Source organism: Micrasema longulum, unplaced genomic scaffold (genome assembly GCF_059751315.1).
Source record: "Micrasema longulum isolate JH-2025_06_02 unplaced genomic scaffold, ASM5975131v1 h1tg001750l, whole genome shotgun sequence".
In the NCBI taxonomy this organism is placed as follows: domain Eukaryota; kingdom Metazoa; phylum Arthropoda; class Insecta; order Trichoptera; family Brachycentridae; genus Micrasema; species Micrasema longulum.
In genome coordinates, this window is record NW_028278926.1 from 305,504 (window position 1) to 324,452 (window position 18,949).

At 32.6% G+C, this 18,949-nt stretch overlaps 1 protein-coding gene across 2 annotated transcripts in view; it reads right to left on the reverse strand.

The window, feature by feature from the left end:
• The window catches only part of LOC148274120 (proteasome activator complex subunit 4-like), a 48,246-nt gene that overhangs the window by 21,476 nt on the left and 7,821 nt on the right, over positions 1-18,949 (reverse strand). Inside the window, exons 3-10 of one of the 2 annotated variants that reach the window (XM_088237600.1) lie at positions 17,526-17,627; positions 15,228-15,347; positions 15,054-15,098; positions 8,041-8,254; positions 7,090-7,243; positions 3,910-4,087; positions 745-2,169; positions 469-646 (exon numbers count right to left, since the gene is read on the reverse strand). In XM_088237600.1, the coding sequence (XP_088093726.1) occupies positions 469-646; positions 745-2,169; positions 3,910-4,087; positions 7,090-7,243; positions 8,041-8,254; positions 15,054-15,098; positions 15,228-15,347; positions 17,526-17,627 (2,416 nt within the window). The remainder of the gene's footprint in view (positions 1-468; positions 647-744; positions 2,170-3,909; positions 4,088-7,089; positions 7,244-8,040; positions 8,255-15,053; positions 15,099-15,227; positions 15,348-17,525; positions 17,628-18,949) is intronic. The other variant, XM_088237601.1, reaches the window with a different exon arrangement.

An 18,949-nucleotide genomic window follows, 5' to 3' on the forward strand; every position in this document is an offset into this window, starting at 1 on the left:
CAATCAAATTAACAATTTTTTGACAAATATAAATTGGACGATTCTAAGTCAGATCGAAGATATTGACTCTGCCATAAAATATTTCTATGGCAATATCAATAAAGCCATTTCTACATATGTTCCGAAAAAGTTATTTAATCCAAAAAAATATCCAAAGTGGTACGACTCCTCTTTGATAAAAATCATAAAAGAAAAGAAAAAAATACATAAAAAATGGATAAAATATGGTAATCCACGTGACTATTCTGAATTTTCACTACTTCGATCACGACGAAAAAAAGTTCAAAAAGACTGCTACAAATGTTATATCAACACTATTGAACGTGAAATACCACAAAATCCTAAAAAACTATGGTCTTACATTAAACATCAGAATAAAGGATCAAATACTCCACAAACCGTATGCTTTGGAAATGAAGTTGTGTCAGGGGATGATGATTTGTTTGTTTGGAAAACAGTAGTACTTACACCAATAATGGAGCACAAATTTTTGGTATCGTCTTCGTTGGAATCCAATAATTGTTTCTGTAGCTCGTGAATTACACGAGCCACGGCCTTCCTTACATTGCTTCCATCTGGCATTGTCACGGATCCGTGGATTCCAGTAGTTATCTTGTAATTATAGGCTGGCAATTTAGACTCCATCCTAAAATTAGATAAGAAATTTAATTATATATAAATTAAAAGTGGTTTTGTAACATTAAAAATGTAACAAGGATTCAAAGGCTAATAAAAAAAACTTACAGTACAATGCGTTCTTCTTCGAGGGGTGGCAAAACAGGGTTAGCTGCTAAAAGGCTCTTGATAATGTTAAGAGAACGATGCATTTCTTCGCGTGTTTGTAAAGCAGTGCCGTCCATATGATTTCTTAACTTTTGGAGTTCATTCGGTAGGTATCTATTTATCATACTTTGTATGCATTCGATTTCTTCCTTGCTCGGAACATGCCACTTAATGTCGCATTTCCACAACTTCCCCGGTTTGCCCCATTCTCTGATCGCGAGGAAGTTCTTCACACCGCTGTCGTAATCTTTCGTGCAGCTTTTAAACTCTTGCGGGTAGATATTGCACATAGCGGATAGTATGTAACTAAGAGTATTGGCAGCCAAAATGTATCCCTCTTTACAAACAAGGGTCAAAGTCTTATCTAACACAGCCAAAAGTCTCGGAATGTAAGGAAGTAATTCTACGCCTTCCCGCTCGACAATATGAGATAACAGTAGCAAATTAAATAACAAATCATTATCTAGAGTTTCTCCTTTTATTATTTCATCTCCCTCACCCAGTAAACTCATAATCGTATCGCAGAGATACGGAATAAACATTTTAAATGTTTCTCTCGCATTAACTCTAGCAAATGCTCTACCTAAGGATGCCGCAGTCATGCCGGCCACATTTATTTCTAAAATTCTCTGTGTTACAAAAGAGAAGAACTTTTTAAGTGCCATTTTGAATATATTCGTGGAAGTCTGCATTAAAATTGTTACGGACGCTGAAGCCAGTACGCCTTCACTGGTTGACTCCAGTTTGTTTTTGGCAGAATCTGTGTCTTTTTGTTCCATTCTGGTACTCTCCATGACACTAGACTCGACCAGAGTGAACACTCTATCAAAATATTGCAATACAAAATCTTCTATTTGAGCAGTTGCCTCACAGACAGTGTGTTCCTCTTCTGTCAGATCATTCCAGTACTCGGATGCCCCGCTACAATCTACCAACGGGATAAATGTACAGAATACAGATATGAAATGCAGGGTTACAATTGTCTTTTTAAAGTCATTGGGGTCCAATCCGGGTAAGCAGGAGAGCAACAGCGGAATAATATGAGTGGGACCTTCGGGATATCCGTTTGAATACCCGCTCACTAACGGGCGAGCTACGGCGACCACACATTGCATAGCGCAAGTAAGCTTATGCGGTTCGGTCAGAGAGTCTAGAGTATTCCACATCTTCTCTATAGTAGGGGCAACTACAAGAGCGGGCCTCAAAACGGCTAGTTGCTGCAGAGCGGCGCAAGCGTCGTTCACTCCAGCTCGGCTGAACATGGCCTGCAGGGCGACATTCAACGTGCACTCCACGAAAGCCGTGATGTCATCGTCGGTAAGTCGATGAGAGGCGGGAGTTTTATTTTCCCAGGACTCCTTGTATGTCGTGCGTTCTTTATGAACCCTAGAAACATCCAAAAGTAATTAACGCAAATCACAAATCATTTTAAGTTAGTAAGAGGCGGGATGCAGAAGCCTGGGTGAAGATCTATGCAACATCCCATCGGTGATAGGTAATGAAGAACTCGGATAAAATAAACCAAAGTAGGGAACAAAATGTCGAACACTCCTCTAGTGGAACGGCAGGCCTGTTGACTGCTGACTGCTGCCAACAGGCCGGCTTCTCCTGAAGAGTTTTAAGTGGTTTCCTCTCCACGTGAGCAAATGCTGAGAAGTTCCTGATTAACCCACATTAGTATATCCCTCCTGATCCCAATAGTTTAGATAAAAAAAAAACGATATTTAATTGTAGAAAAATCCACTTTTTGAAATATAAACCTTGTATATTATAAGCAAGGTAAATAATAAAGCAACTCCAATATATTTTTTTTTTTTTTTAAGTTAGTAAGACAAGAAAAAATCAATAATCACAAAGTGATAAAACGCAAATGTGCTTTATACTTTGTAATATATTTAAGAAAAAATAATAGATAATATTGGCACACGTTGATTTTCAAAAGTTTCCTAATATGGAGACAAATAAACTAAATATACAGGTGCATAGATTTTCGTGCTTTTTTGGGTGATCCCGCGTAAGTTGGATTTGTTCCGACGTTCATAGTTTGCCCTGAAGAAGGCTCCTGCAATGGTAGCCGAAACGTTGGAATGAATCCAACCTGAACGGGAAAAAATATACATAGACATATTTTTTTTAAATAAAAAAAACTATGTATTAATTATTATTTAAAAGAATAACCAGCAAAGCCTCTATTTTGGAGGCTAGTCAACAAGTGGGAAAAAGAGGATAAGTTATGAAAAATACACCCGCAACATTCAGACCAATAGAGAACATATCTTTCTTTGAATTTTTCTTGCAATCGGTGGGAATCAAACTTGCGACACCAGTTTCACAGTTGGCCATTTTGATTAGTCAAACTGATGTAAAATGAAAGACAACGTAAAAAGTCACAAGAAGTCAATAACCAACTGCTGAATAAAAATGTTTTAAAGATCCATAATTTGCTTGTTTAACTCTTGTGTGGCTGTGATGACACACTAGTCTACATATTATATAAGACTTGATATATCTCTCTTATTTTTTTAAATGATGAAGTTGTATTTTTTGTAATCTTCAAATAGACATTTTCACACCGGATTTAGAAAGTGACATTTGTTTAACTATGCTGGAATTTAATACAAAAAATATGTGTAAGAGGGCGCACGAAGATAGAACTCTTAACAAGACAGAGACGCTGCTCTGTGGCCGATGTTTGTGTGAAACAGATTCAGTCGGTTATTGACAGTGATGAGGGACGCACGCATGTAAGATAACCGGCGTATTTATGATTTTAAATATATTTTGCTATAACCAATTATGAAAAAGGAATCGTTAAACAGTGTGTCTCCATGTTTTTATTTTTTTCAAATGTATGATCTTTAGAATATTTCGTATAATTAAAGGAATTATTTACCACAGTATTTTAAGAGCAAAAAGGTGGTATCTAATTTTAAAACATCAAAAGAGGAATACATAATATTAATGTACTTACTATACTAAAGGAAACATTGCATCCAAATTGGATTTTAAGAATCCTGTTCACTAGAATAACTTATTCTGAGGAAGACAGTACGGTGTTCATTTTTTCCATTGTTGATTACGTGTTTCGTTTTAATTTTCATCCATTAAGTGTTGTTAATAATATACCTTTGAACAAAATGAAAAGGAAGTCTACGGACTAGCTCCCTCAGCTTGACAGACCAGCGGCCAGTGTTAGCGCTGTGTAGGTAAGTCACAACAGTTGTCATGAAGCTGTCCAGGTGCTTCTGGGCGCTACTGTTGGGTCCGAGGACGGAAGAAATCCACAGAGCCATTCCACAGGTATCTATAACAAGATTTTCATGAGGTGAAAAATCATAGTATCCAGCTTTTAAGAAATTATACATAGCATATTTTTTAATCCACACACAAAGAATTTAATTAAATTAATTAACAATTAAACACATTATTCAAGTAAGTTACACCTAATGAGTCTTATGCCTCAGGTTTCAGTGCAGAGACAATTAAATACTGGGATGAAAAAAAAATCTAGGAGTACTAATGGATGAACATCTCTGCTGGCGAGCTCATACTAATGAATTAAGCCGCAAAATATTTTTCAGTCTACACTCACTTAGAAGGTTGCAAAAATTCTTACCCATTAGTACTAAATGCACTCTTGTACAAGCATTACTACTACCCATTCTAGATTACGCTGATGTTTCCATGACTGATTTAAGCTGTGAGCAACTCGATAAACTTGAACGACTTCAGAATACATGCATAAGGTACATTTTTGGTCTTAGGAAATATGACCACATTTCTGATTATCGTAGGCAACTGAAATGGCTCAAAATTAGACAGCGGAGAGACTATCACTCCCTCTCACTTCTGTTCAATGTACTTCATAGTCCTAACGCTCCTATATACCTGTGTGAAAAATTTCAACGCTTATCAGTTCATGGTTTACCTCTTCGTTCTCATTCTCAAGGCACTCTCTTAATACCCATACACAATTCTTCTTTCTTCTCTAACTCATATAGTGTCCATGCGGCTCGACTGTGGAATCATCTCCCATCCACCATCAAAGATGTTACTACATTATCTCTGTTTAAATCACGTCTGAAGAAACATCTCCTTTCTCTTCCTTAATCTCTCCTCCTTTCCTTTTTCCTCTTTCCTCTTTCCTCTTTTTTCCTTTTTCCCATTGAGTAATAGTTTCGATTTAAGGTAATTTATAAACAAATACGTTTATTTCTATTTTTATATATCTTTAAATTTTTAATCTTTTTTTTCTATTGAATATGTACTGTAACTTGAATTATAAAAATAAAACTTTTATTTTATTGGTTGGTTGGAAGAAATTGCCATTTGGCAATAAGCCCGCCAATGTACAAATAATCATTATGTACAAAAAGTTAAATAAATAAAATGAAAAACCAGAATTTAAATAAAATTTTCACGGTGACTGCCAGAAAAAGGAACTTTGTGCATAAGTAGCCAAATTAAATATCCACTATATTTTCAAGAACCGGGCTGTGGTTTGTGGCTTGTGTCGATAACTCACAGATCAGAGGGCTGAACATCGCTCTGCCACAAATGGATTTCCATTTTCCAATTGTGAGTTATTCCAATTTATTGACAATTCATTGAAAATGACCCCTAAAATGTAAATATTTGTGTTTGTTTGTGTGTGAGAGACGAGGATGTGTTGTTTTCTACGGCCGCAGTGACCAATGGACCTATATAAGGGCGCGTAAAACGTCACTCCCCCTTCTCTGTCTTCACCAGTATTCAAATTCACTTTATAGTATTCTTTGTTTAATCTTTGTATTTTCGTGTGTAATAAACCAAAAATTGTAAAAATTTGGTATTGTCACTCACTGGTAATCACAGCCCCGGCTGGTTAAATCTATTTACTGTAACCATAACCTGTAATGTTTGGGCCAAGAGCCATCATCGTAAAATTCTAATCAACTGTTTATCCCTATTATTGTGCTGTCTTGTATGTCTATCAAATGCCCCTTATTGGAATAAATCATATTTTGTAAATGTAAAGTAAACTCTTATTATTAAAGTAGATAGTCCCACTCCTGCGCATCGAGGAACCCGGGCGAGGAAACCGTCCAACCACAAAGTAAGAGAATCCACTACCTGAGAAGGTCTCATGCTCTGATATTATCAAGAACCCACCATCTACGCACCCTTTTACATCTTCCATACGTTACACATTATACAAATTTTTTATAGAAATTTGTAATTTTAAAGACAGTTTAGTGTGTTTTACGAACATTTATTGCCGCCATTTTTGCGTGTTTTTGACAACTCAAGAGTCTGAAGTTAGTCTCTAACCATTTTACCAACTCGTTGGTCGGAAAAAATTGCAATCTCTACTGAAAACTGACAGCACAATAGTCTGAAGTTAGTCTCTATCATTATACCAACTTGTTGGTAAGTAAAATTGATAATTTAAATTATTGCTGGCATTTTAGGGTTTTTTTATTATAATTTTACAAACAGTTTATTGTGTTTTATAACCATTTTCGTGATTTAGTTATAATTTTAAAGATGATTGATTGTGTTTTACAGACATTCATTATTTATGAATATGATATTCAAAAAGTTACAATAAAAAAAAAATTCGAACATTGATGCATTATTTAAAAAAAAAAAAAATTGATTTATAAATATTTTCCCTATCCTCCATTTACATTTTGTTGGTCGGTTCCTCAAAAGTGTAATTCAGAGGTTTTACTGTATAAAAAAAACCTGCTAATCAAATGCAGCCACAAAAATCTCGGATCTAATAAGACCAAACTTCTTAGATTTTCACGGCCGTTAAGATGCACAATAAGTTTTTCTGGGTTATTATGCCGTGTGTCGTTCGTACTCTCTACCGACGTTTCGGATCGCGTTACAGCGTCCATCATCAGGGTTGATGTTGTTAACGACACACGGCATAATAACCCAGAAAAACTTATTGTGTATAATAAGACCACCATAAGTGCTGCAAATATAAAATTTTGTTTTATGTTTATATGGTAGAATTGGCTCTGCACTATGTAGCCATTTTACTGTTTTTCTTTTTTTAAATTTTAATTTTTAAAAAAAAAATAATGTTTTAAAAATATGTTATAAATGTTTTGTTTTTAAAACTAAAATATTTGTACATAAATATTGTAGGTATACTGCAATAACATATGGCCCAAGTGCCGCCAGCGGATATACCCAGGTAAAATATTTGGCCCTCTTACTATAGTACTTATAAAAGGTTTCCGACCCACTGACTAAACGATACACCTTGGCCTTGCCTATCACTCATTGGAAAGTTACAAAGCATAAACTTACCTATACTTTGTTGCCTATTATTTTGAGTCTGTTTGTAAAAGACTGGCAAATTAAAGGATTTCAGGAATCTGGTAAACATTATAGGCATATGTGGCTCCCAGTCGATATGGCCAATGGCGGCAGCAGCTGTATTGGCCATAAGCACCATCATTTCCTGAAAAAAATACATATTAGGAAAGACATTTATTTATTTGTATAAGCGCCTGGTGGGCATTTTTAGGGGCATTTTAGGTGTTAACATAAATAATGTCTGTTTTTTTCCAGATTTCAAAACAGGTACCAAAAGTAAAACAAAATAATAAAGGTTATACGCATCGACCTATTAATACGCATAGACCCGCCCTGAGCCTTCAAAAATGATGAAACTCAACCTTTCCCTCACTAAGCATCCAAAAATTACACATGATCCACTTTAGTCTTTAAAATAAAGCTTGAATGACAGTTGTCAGCAAAAGTGACGACATAACTTTGTAGTTACATTTAAGGAGTGATTTATATTGACACATGAATCATTTGTATCTGGCATGTTTTTTTAATACAATGCTTGACATATAAATCAACATAATTATATAAAATCAGCTTTAAAACTAAAAAAAAACTAAAATAAACCTAATTATTAATGACGTTCTAACAAGGTTATATAATTTTGCAAAAATGTTAGAGATGGGACAAATTGATCAATGTAAATCGATCGAATAAAAAAATTATTCATTTGATGTCGTTCATGAAAAAAAGTAAAAATGTCTCATTTTTTGGTGTTAATGTTTGCATGAAAAAACTGATACAATCGATTTAAGTGATCGTTAATTTCCTATCACTGGTGACATTAGTTTGACAGCTATCATTTTAATCAAGCTATATTTTAAGGACTATAATAACAAAACATGATTTTTAAAAGTTATAAAATTCTAGCAACCTCCAATGAAAAAGTAATTTACTACAGATTATTACCGATTCCCACGCTGGTCCATTATTGCAGACATTCCAAATGTTCATCAGATCGTCTAACCATAGCTTGAAGCCTTTGTCCATATCCTCGGGTGGCTGTGACACGGGGAGGTAGACTAACAGGTGTTGTATGGTGTCCTGGCTTGAGGCGTTCCATGGTGTAAATTTAGGCATAATTTCATCGAGTATCTCCTGAGTCGCAGTGAGTGGAAAATACCTTTAAATATATATACATAATATGTAAAAAAACACGTAACATATAAACCTGCACAAGGAAAACAACTCAACATACACATATACATGCAGTAGACAGAGATCAAGCTGTGGAGAATATGGAAGTCTAGGCATTTACAGAGCTTATGAGCTGTCATTGGCTGGTTAAATTTCATCGAGTATCTCCTGAGTCGCAGTGAGTGGAAAATACATTTAAATATATATACATAATGTGTAAAAAAACACGTAACATATAAACCTATGTATGTAATACCTAAATATGATTAAGGGTCACTGAGATGGTTTGGTCATGTAGAACGAATGGATGACGAAAGAATGGTTAACCATATACATATATATGGAGAGAATGGACGGTAACGAGGGACGAGGACGACGAAGGAATACGTGGCATGATCAGATAAACCAAAATCTTAAGTCTGGTCATGTCAAAAGCAGACAGAACCGAAGGACATGTCGTCGTATCCAACGTTGTTTGCAATTGTGTCCTTTTTCGTTGGATACGACGATTTATGCATGTGGAAGAAGCTAGGAATGTATGCCAGGATAAACATGTGCGGCGGTCCATCCTCTCTGCCTACCCCTAAGGTGAAATAGCGTAATAGTTGTAATAGTAGTAGTAGTACCTTACTTTACTTTAATACTTGATTATTTTTAGCCACAATATTTTGGGTATGACAAAATTTTTGTAGACAAATTCTGATGATTTTTTTTCGGAATAAATTCGGCATTTACAGAGCTTATGATCTGTCAAAGGCTGAGTTAAGTGATAACTTTACACACTATGTAACATTCACATTCTTCCATATTCACGCATGGCATTTTTCAATTCTGTAAATATAATATGCTTCGAATCGAATATTATATTCCTGTTCTCCTCTACGGATGCGAATCGTGGCTCCTTACTAGGGTTCTAAACAGCAAAATACTGAAGAGAATAATAATAGAATAGGTGTCTCAGAAGAACCTCGGGTGTGCGGTGGTTTGACTTTGTGCGGAATGAAGTAATAAGAGAATGGACGCAGCAAACTCCGGTGACAACTGTCATCAAGCAGAGGCGATACGGTTGGCTTAACCATGTACTGCGGATGCCTCCTGAGTGCCTTAACCACGCTTGCCTATTTTACAAGGCATCAAGTTCTCGATGTTCTGGACGTCCACTGTTGACTCTTCGTTGGCAGTTTATGTCAGAACTTTGGGACGAGAACATGACTTGGGAGGACGCAAAGGAGTTGGCAGCCGATAGAGATGCATAGAGGCTCTCTGTGGATACCATATGCTCCAACTAGGGAGCGGACGTGGAATGATGAGGATGATATCATATTGTGATATTAATCCTGTCGGGGAAAAATCCTGAATTTGCCTGAAAGATTTGAACATACCCAAAATAAAGTTATATTTTGCTTTGTGTGTAGATTTGAAGTTTAATGATAAGTGTTAAATAATTAAATTTTTATATTACTAGTAAAAATAGTGAATCGACGCTACAGTGTTCCAAGAAAAGAAAACATATTTACGTTCGCACAACTGAAAAAAATGTGCTTAAATCTGTCACAAAAGAATGTCTTTATTTGGAAGAATGCCAACACTGTTTCAGTCAGTGGAAAACATAAATGGTTTAATAGCACTTTTACAATGATACATATTTCAATAAAAATGAAAAGGAACCATTCTGACTGTGTTTCAAATGTTGATTCATTCCATTCTCTTGACTTATCATAAAATAAGAGATACTGCCAACCTCCGTGGTGTAATGGGACACGTGAACGAAAGGTTCCGGGTTCGATTCCCAGTGAGGACACAAAAATTAAATGAGATTTTTTCTCACGCCTGTGTTTTTTCTGCGTAATTGGGTCTTCTGGCATGTTATGGTGCAAAAATAAAAAGTCAAAAAAAGTTACTAAACTTTGAAAAATCATGGCGATAAAAACATTTCTCCACAATATCCATATTGAATCGGGTTGTGGCCCCGTGGCTAGTGTTGCGGACTCACGGATAAGAGGTTCGAGGTTCGAACCCCACTCTACCCCAACTTGGTTTCCATTTTCTAATAGCGAGTTATTTACAACTCGTTGTAAATGGCCACCAAAATTGAAATATTTGGGTAAATTATAAGAAAGCTAATATTTCTTTAGAAAATACAATTAATTATACTTAATCCATTTCATATACTTTTATCGGCAATCGTAGTATGTGATATTTCCTTATTACGTACACAACACACTAAACATTACAAATTTCTAACAAAGGCAACAAAATGTAGTGAGAATACAGATTTATTATTTATATTCACGTTATTATAGTTTTGTATGTTATGTTCATGGGTACGGTGATGTTACACAGTGTGTAAAGCAGGGGCGAATGCTCCTTATAATCGATTACATGCAGCCTACCATATTTTTTTGACATCGTAAGTAATGTTTTATAATACTGTAGTATTATTAGGAAAAAACACATCACCAAAAAATATATTACTTTTCTTGGGTAAGTAAATTTATATAATATTGTTTTATTCCATACAGCGACCAGTTGCGCCTCTATTGGCCAAAATTATTACTACTGGATTACACGAGATTACTCTGCTCACTTTAAAATCACTAATTCAAATACGTCTTTAACCTAAAACTTTAGAATCTCGTTTGAAAAATTACACTTGCGATTACAGTAAAATCTTACAGCTTTCATTAATGCAATTTAGTCTTTCAATACTTTTTCATAAGGGCTAGTATTCTTTAAAATACATCAATTTGACTTACGACAGTCTAAGGGAGGTGACAATAAACGTACTCGTTATGTGTGAGAAAGAGATAACTAATACACTTTGTATGTCTTAACATGGAAGTTATAATAATAAGTAAGTAATTGATCATACTTATGTTTCGGTGGTTTGAAAGTAAATTTGCTTTAAAATAAATAAATATTTTGATATTTTAATCAAAAAGAATTGATATTTTAATCCATAATATAGTATAAATACTTTAGTGGGTTTTAAAAAACAAAGATTCGCTAATTGTTTTTGAATTGTAATTCGTTTTTGTGCATACGATGACAGTTGAATATTGTAGGTTATTCTTCAGTATCCATTTAAACTTTAAAAATTTAGTTAGAGTTATGATAAACACGTTACTAGTGTATAGTGTTAAGAATAAATATATATGAAGAATTATAATATGTATAACTTAAGTCGTTTTGTGAATAATAATGTGATATAAAAATCGATGAAACAATGATTCTTAAAACGTAATTTATGTTTTGTTTGGTGAACTATCGTACTCGGTAAGGAATACTTTTAGATGATTTAATTATTATAATTTATTAAGAAATAGTGTTTTATTTCAAGATAAGTTATAATAGTCTTGACTTAACCAAAGATGCACCAGTACGCTAATGAATTATCCAGTTTATTAATTACTTTTTCGACGCATAGCCCGAAACGCGAAATAGCTGCACGGATGCGTCGTTACTTTTCGAGGTTTCGAGTCCATAGGGGTTCCAATTAATTTTTATGCAATTATGTTTTTTTAAATTGTATTTTTTAAATCAAATGTTTGTGCTACATTAGAAAATATTTTTACTGAAATTATTAGCCGCTGGAGCCATTTGTTAGGAATTATTTATTAAATATAAAATAGACTTGTTTTTTATATGCCATACTACCACTATGGACATTTTATCTGAATTTTCATAGCTTACCAATTTAAAAACTCACCGCTCACCACTGGTGTAAAGTAGTAACTAAATTAGCCAATGACAGGCCATAAATAATCCCTGTAAATGCCTTAACCTCCTTATTCCTTCTCTTAAATGTTTCTATTTTGTGTTGTAATTAGTCAATTTTAATAACTCCATAGAGAGCGAAATCCAGTCCTTGTCTACAAACATTTGGACAAACTCAAAATATTATTGATAACAAAGTTATTCACACAATAACTATTCGAAATTTGTTTACTCTGTAAACGTGTATTTTATGTGAGTATCTGAGATGGATGAAATATGTTCGTTTTGTGTGCATAGATGTTTTACGGTGACCTAAATTATGCCAAAAAATATGTACAATTTTATTTTGCAAATAAACAAACTACTATATTGGTGGTTGGGTAGTAGATAGTATCAATATTAAATAAATAACAAAAAACAATTGACGCTTTTCAGCCTATGAGAACATTGCTTAGCAATATAAATCATTTAAATTAAATTGATAATCTCCTTAGAAGATTAAAAGTGTCATTTTTACTATTATTTGCATTCTAATGATTTACTAAAATATTTCATTTTTCAGGCCATTTATAACAAGTTGTAAATAAATCAACGCTAGAATACGAAAATTGGAATCCGCCTAGTTCTAGATATAAAAGAGTTTTGAAAAAAAGATAACCTAAAAATAATGCAGAATTCATGTTTAAAATATTGTAGAACTGATGAACAAAATATGTAAAATAATGTTTCAAATACTGTAAAATTTATGTTTAAAATATTGTAGAATTCCCATTTAAAATATTGTAAAATTAAGGTTTAAAATATAGACAAATTCATATTTAAAATCGTAGGCGCGCGAATCATGTTTGCATACATCGCGCAGTTGCCAAAAATCTTACATCCCTCCTGCGCATATGCGTGAAGTGGCCGCGTAATGTTACCAGACTGCGAACAATTTATTATCATAACACAAATATAAGATAATTTTGTGTAATGTTATGTTTTGTTTTACCACAATAAATATTTCACTGACTGCACTATAATAAAAACAAGTAGTTTTATTAGACAAATGTAAAAAAAAAAAGTTAAATAATCATTTAGTAATTAAATTCATTAATACCGCTTAATATTATACTAATACTGTCTACCTTGTTTTATTTAACAATCTGACAGATGGTAAATTAATCAAATTCTTAAATAATATTGTTTGTTAATTCGCTACTTACACATAAAATGTGGTCCCACCCTATTCCTTTTTAATTCCAGCAGTATTTTGACAATTACAAAAGACACAACACGGCATAATTAAATTTTTATCGGAAGTTGTGAACAAAGCTACGTCTACAGAGTAACTAATGGCCAAAATGTAAAACTACTCATTTATGAGTGGTTTAGTCGGCTTCAGTTTGATGCGCGTACGCGGTTTCTGGACTATTATAATTCTATGTTTAAAATACTGAAGAATTCATGTTCAAAATATTGACAAATTCATGTGTAAAATATTACAAAATTCATATTTAAAATCATACAAAAAATACAGTATCTAATCAACTAATTAGAAAAATGACATTATGGTTCTGTGAATTCTCTGGGAGAATTTTTAATATTTCTCAAAATTTTGGTGTGTGCAGTTGTGTGATTCAATTTATGCGTATTTATGAGTCTTTTTATTTATTTTATACAAATGTGACTAGAAACCAATAAAGATTTTTATTTATAAAAACATTTGTGTGAAAATTGTGTTTTTTCAGAAATCGAAATAAAAAATTAATAGTTTATATCTTCTTTCGAAACCTTTTTGTAAATATTTAAGTCAAGAAATGTTATATTTTTTTTTTTTAAAGTATGGTAAATTTTTAAACCTTATTCTGAAAAAAAAGCATTTTATTTTAAAATTTAATTGATACACACTGAATGAATAATGTGCAACGAGTCCCATACAATACGAGCACGGTAGGTAACCACAAAATGCAGTGAATACAATGTAATGTCAACAATAAGACATGGTAGGTATGACAGTACGCGTGGGTTAATTCAAAACGAACATACAAATACATATTATATGCACCTACATAATATATAAATAAGAATAACAAGTTTGATAGAAATTATTCGAATGATAAAAATCAGGTTTCAGTGCAGACAGTCGGCTAAAAACCCAAATTTATGGTAAAAATGAAGAAATATAGGCTCCAGTGGGCAAAGATACATAGCTATTGTACACGAATGATCACATTTGAAAGCTGCTGCTGCTGAAAATGTCACCAATTTGTTCACAGATAACCACACGAACTTTATAATGAAGCTTATTTACTAAAAACTGTGAAACATCCTCCTGTAATTATGACATGGTCATGTATTAGCAGCTAAAAACCCATCCTGTTATATTTTGTGGATGGTGGACATTTTTAGAATCTCTCGCACCTACTCAATGTCCTTATATTTTTAAGCAAGATGGCGCACCATGCCGCCGGGCACAATCTACAAAAAAACTTTGGTCGCTTTCAAACGTCCTCATTCTTCTGTGGCCCGAGAATTCTTTAACCTAAACCCTATCGAAAATGTCTGGAGTCTGTTGAAAGCTACTTTCCATGCAAGTCCTAAACCATCCCTTAACTTTTTAAAAGTAAATATCAAAAACACTTGTTTCGGTAGCGATATAAATCAAATAATACAACATTGTGTATCGGGTATGCCTAGTAGAATTAAAGCGGCAATTTACTCAAACGGTGATAAAACCAGATATTAAATGTATTTATAATTTATTTTTATACGTATTACATCAGTAATTATGTCTAGTTATGTAACAGTTAACTTAATGTGTTATTTCAATGTAATACTTTTAATTTGGGTATTAAAGTGCAAAATCTGAAACCAGCTTCATAATTCGTTGCGTAGATACTGTAATTCCTGTAATAATAATAAAAAAATCGAAGTTATTCCAAATTCGTGTTTTGAGGTATATAACTCGTCGTTTATTTCTATATATTATGATGAACTTGCGCCAATGTATTTTTTTCACTAATAAGGTTAAATGTTGATACTATAAAATATAAAAATGTCAGTATAGGGATTTAAAATATACTCACGGTTTTATGCAGTAGATCAGCATATCAAATGTTGACTCTAAAGATCTGAAAAGTGATCATTAAATTAATATTTAAGTACATTTGTTTCATGGCACAGAACAATCGTTTGTCCACCCCCAAAAGCAACATACATAGACCCCAAGCCATTCCCAATAAACAAAATGATATTATTACTCATTTTCTGTGGCATATTCAGTCATTTGGTACGGCACTTCAATCCCTAGACTCTCCAACAATTGGTGAATCGGTGTTCCTGTTTCACTCTCTTCTTCATCAGAGTCACGACGTTTACCCCTACACAATATTAAAAATCCTAATTTTTACATGTGGTCAACAAACGAAAAATGCGACTCAAACTGGCATTTGCAAAGTTATATAAAAAAATTGAAAACTAGGACAATTATGTAGATTGAAGGGCATTTAAGGGTGAGTCGTCTTGTCTTACTCACGGGAGGTCAGATTTTGTATTTTTTTAAAAAAATGTTTAAGATTTTTTTAAATTTTTCTTTTTTTGTAACTGACCAAAATATGTACTTATTTTAATTCTGTACTTTTTTCTACATTTTTTGTTGCATTTAACGAAATTAAAAAAATAACATAAAAAAAAAAAATAAGAATCAAGTTGTGTGGAATTGAGGTTCAAACCTCAGGACCTTGGTCAAGAGATCCTACAATGATTCATCCATAAGACTATAAGACCACAACCAAATCTTTTAAACTGTTCTGATTTAAATCTTTTGTTTGTTTGTTAGGAATTAATATTTTACCCAATTGCGTAAAGTAAAATATATAAAGTTGCGACATTTAAAATATCTTCTCACATATAAAAAATATCTGGTTAATTTGTAAAGGGTAGTTTAATAAAAATTAATATATGTTACAGGATCTATTTGTACATTATCCATCTATAAATAAATCAAAAGGGTTAATTCTTAATATACATATCTGCAAAAGTGTACAAAGCGACATTTCGTTAGTACGGGAAGAAAAAATATAAGATTTTTGCAGCTTTGTCCGTAGTTCCTAAAAATAAAGTGAATCTATAAATATGCACTCTGAAGAAAGAACAAGTCTTAGCAATACGAAATTTGTAAACTATGCGTAAACATGCGATATAAAAAAAGTGCAAGACTAGAAAAAATATGTGCCACTACTAAATTTGTACTTTGAAATACACAAGTTGCAGGGTTAATGAAAAAACTTAAATAAAAATCGTACCATAGTCAATAACTCCGGTAAGTTCCAGAGTACAAAACTAATATTTTCAATTTTCAGACATACTTTGCATTCGGAACAAACTGGAATCGTTAAATTATTTATTTGTTTTAAGTACATCCTCTTAAAAAAATATCTCTATTTAAAAACTTAGGTTACCCACTAGTGAACGACCAAAGTTTCAGTTTCGGTTTCAGCCAGTTTCGGCCAGTAAAACGAGTTTCGGCAGCGGTTTTGACCAAAAGTTGTCTGAAACTTCAGCTCAGTTTTAACTGCTGTCAGGATGTGTCAAATTACGTTCGGCTGTACTCGGGTGCATATTATGGCTCGTGACCTGTACCCTTTGTTTATCTCATTGTGCATTTTATTTAACACTTATTTACTCTTAAGATTTAACAATAAAAACGCCTAATTTTAGGCGTTGCGAAGTGACTTATTTAAATAAGTTTCACATTCGGTTTTGGCCGAAACTAGAACTGAAGTCAAAATTCTGTTTCGGCTGAAAATCTTGTTTCGGTCTGTCACTAGTTCCAACCCACAGAACTATTGTCCTGTTTTCATTTGGGACGTGCGCAATGTACAAATTAAATACACTGTCATATATATATATTTTAGTATCTAAGGTTATACTTTATTGTCTAATCACATACATAATTATGTATTTATTTACTCTCTCAAATACACTAACTAGCTTTTCTTGGTCGTCATACATCTTTCAATGTAATATTCTTCGCATAATTACAGTTGAGAATCCCATAGATTTCAACTTAGAGCTTCAGCTACCAATAGGGAAGTTATTCATGAAACATATTTTCTTATAAAATATTAACCTAATTTAGATTATATCGTTATGGTTCAGGTGCTTTCGAAATATAGAGGAAAATATTTTTAAATAATTATTGAAGTGAATTTTGTAAAGTAAGTTCCAATGAAACATATCAGTACTCCTCAGATTATAACATAAAATCGCATTAAAAATAATAATCAACTGATGCTATCTTATAGAACTAAAAAACATGTATATTTAAATAAGTGCAATACTTTATCTTTAGTTCTACAAAGAGCAATATAGATAAATTATGAAAAAATATTTAAAAAGACCCATAGCCAAAATCAATTTTCCAAAGTCAATAGAAAGTATTTATATTTACAAGGCAAAATCTCTCAAGTTTCTACATTACTTAAAAATTGCCAATTTGCATTATTCTAATTGTTAGTTACTAAGCAGTAATTTGAATGAGTCTTGTTTGTACTTACGAAAAATGGTAAATAGAGGATTTTGAAAATATCTTTTGAGCTATATCATACAGTGGCCTCCAAGGTATCGTTAGTTCTTGTGGAGTGAGTAAATACCGCTTTCTGAAATTATACGGTGAAAATCATCCATTAATAATTGTAAACATTAATACATGTTTTTGCTATAACTTTATGAAACTCCAAGAATCAATAATTATTCTTCATTAAAAAAATAAATTATTGAGTTAAGAATATTTTCATTTGTTTTATGTATATATTTTATACTTGTAAATTGTTTATAACTTTTGTAAAAGCCTTTTGTAAAAGCCTTTTTGGCGTTAATAATTTTTTTTTTAAAATTTTTACATGTATAAATTTAGTGTGCTTTCATTTTTCGGGAGAATCATCGGACAAAGCTGATGATTGCAATATTCCTTAAACATAGTACCTATATAAAATTTAATATATACCTATCATTTTTTAACCACACCTATTATATTTATTTTACATTTATGTTTATTTTACAGCTTGTAGTGTAATATTATTTAGAAAAAGATATTGTTATGGTTACAAAGACAATAAAAAGAAATCACACTTTATATTAATTGACATATTTTCATACAATGAGTAGAAAGGGGTGGAGGGAAGAAAAGGATTCAATATAACATACTTATATGTTACAACTCGCTTCTGTCTAATTTACAGACTGGGTCCATGTTCAAGACGTGCGCGGTAAAAGGTACTGGCGGGGTAGAAACTCCCCGCTTCCACGTCGCACACCCCATAGGGCCTGCTCATCAGTGCTGATCATGCTGTTTAAATGCGCGTGATCGACGTTTCCATTTCTAGTATAATACAAATTTTGTTTTCTTCTAAATATCAAAAAAATGCAGTACTTAAAATTAGTTTTATTATTTTGATGGTATTAAGCGGCTGGAAAACAATAATTAATTTACGAAACAAGAGACTAAGGCAGCGGAAACAAATAACCAAGAAATGTGTGGAGTATTTTATTTAAAATAGGTGTGTGGCTTTGCTTTGTCACAAATAAAAAAATACAATGGACTTAAAAACTATAATGACTTACCTTACTTGAAAAATTACACTGCAAACAAATTTTAAATCAACCTGAAAAAATACATGATGACTACTCTTACCAGATGAGACATAACACGACTAGACCTTATAATATTTCTCTTATACAATGTGTTTTTTTAAATAGTAAATAAATAAATAAAACTTAATTCTAACTATGATTTTATCATGAATGTATCCATGAAAGCGTATGTATTTTATAAAATCCAATCCATTTTCAATCATTAAACATGGAGTCAGAAGTGATTAAAAAGTAAAAAATAACAGTTAAGTTAAAAAAAACAATGCTGTGTTAGTAAAAAAGACAAACCAGTTTTAAAAAAAAGGAATAGTTATAAAGATGTCTTCGT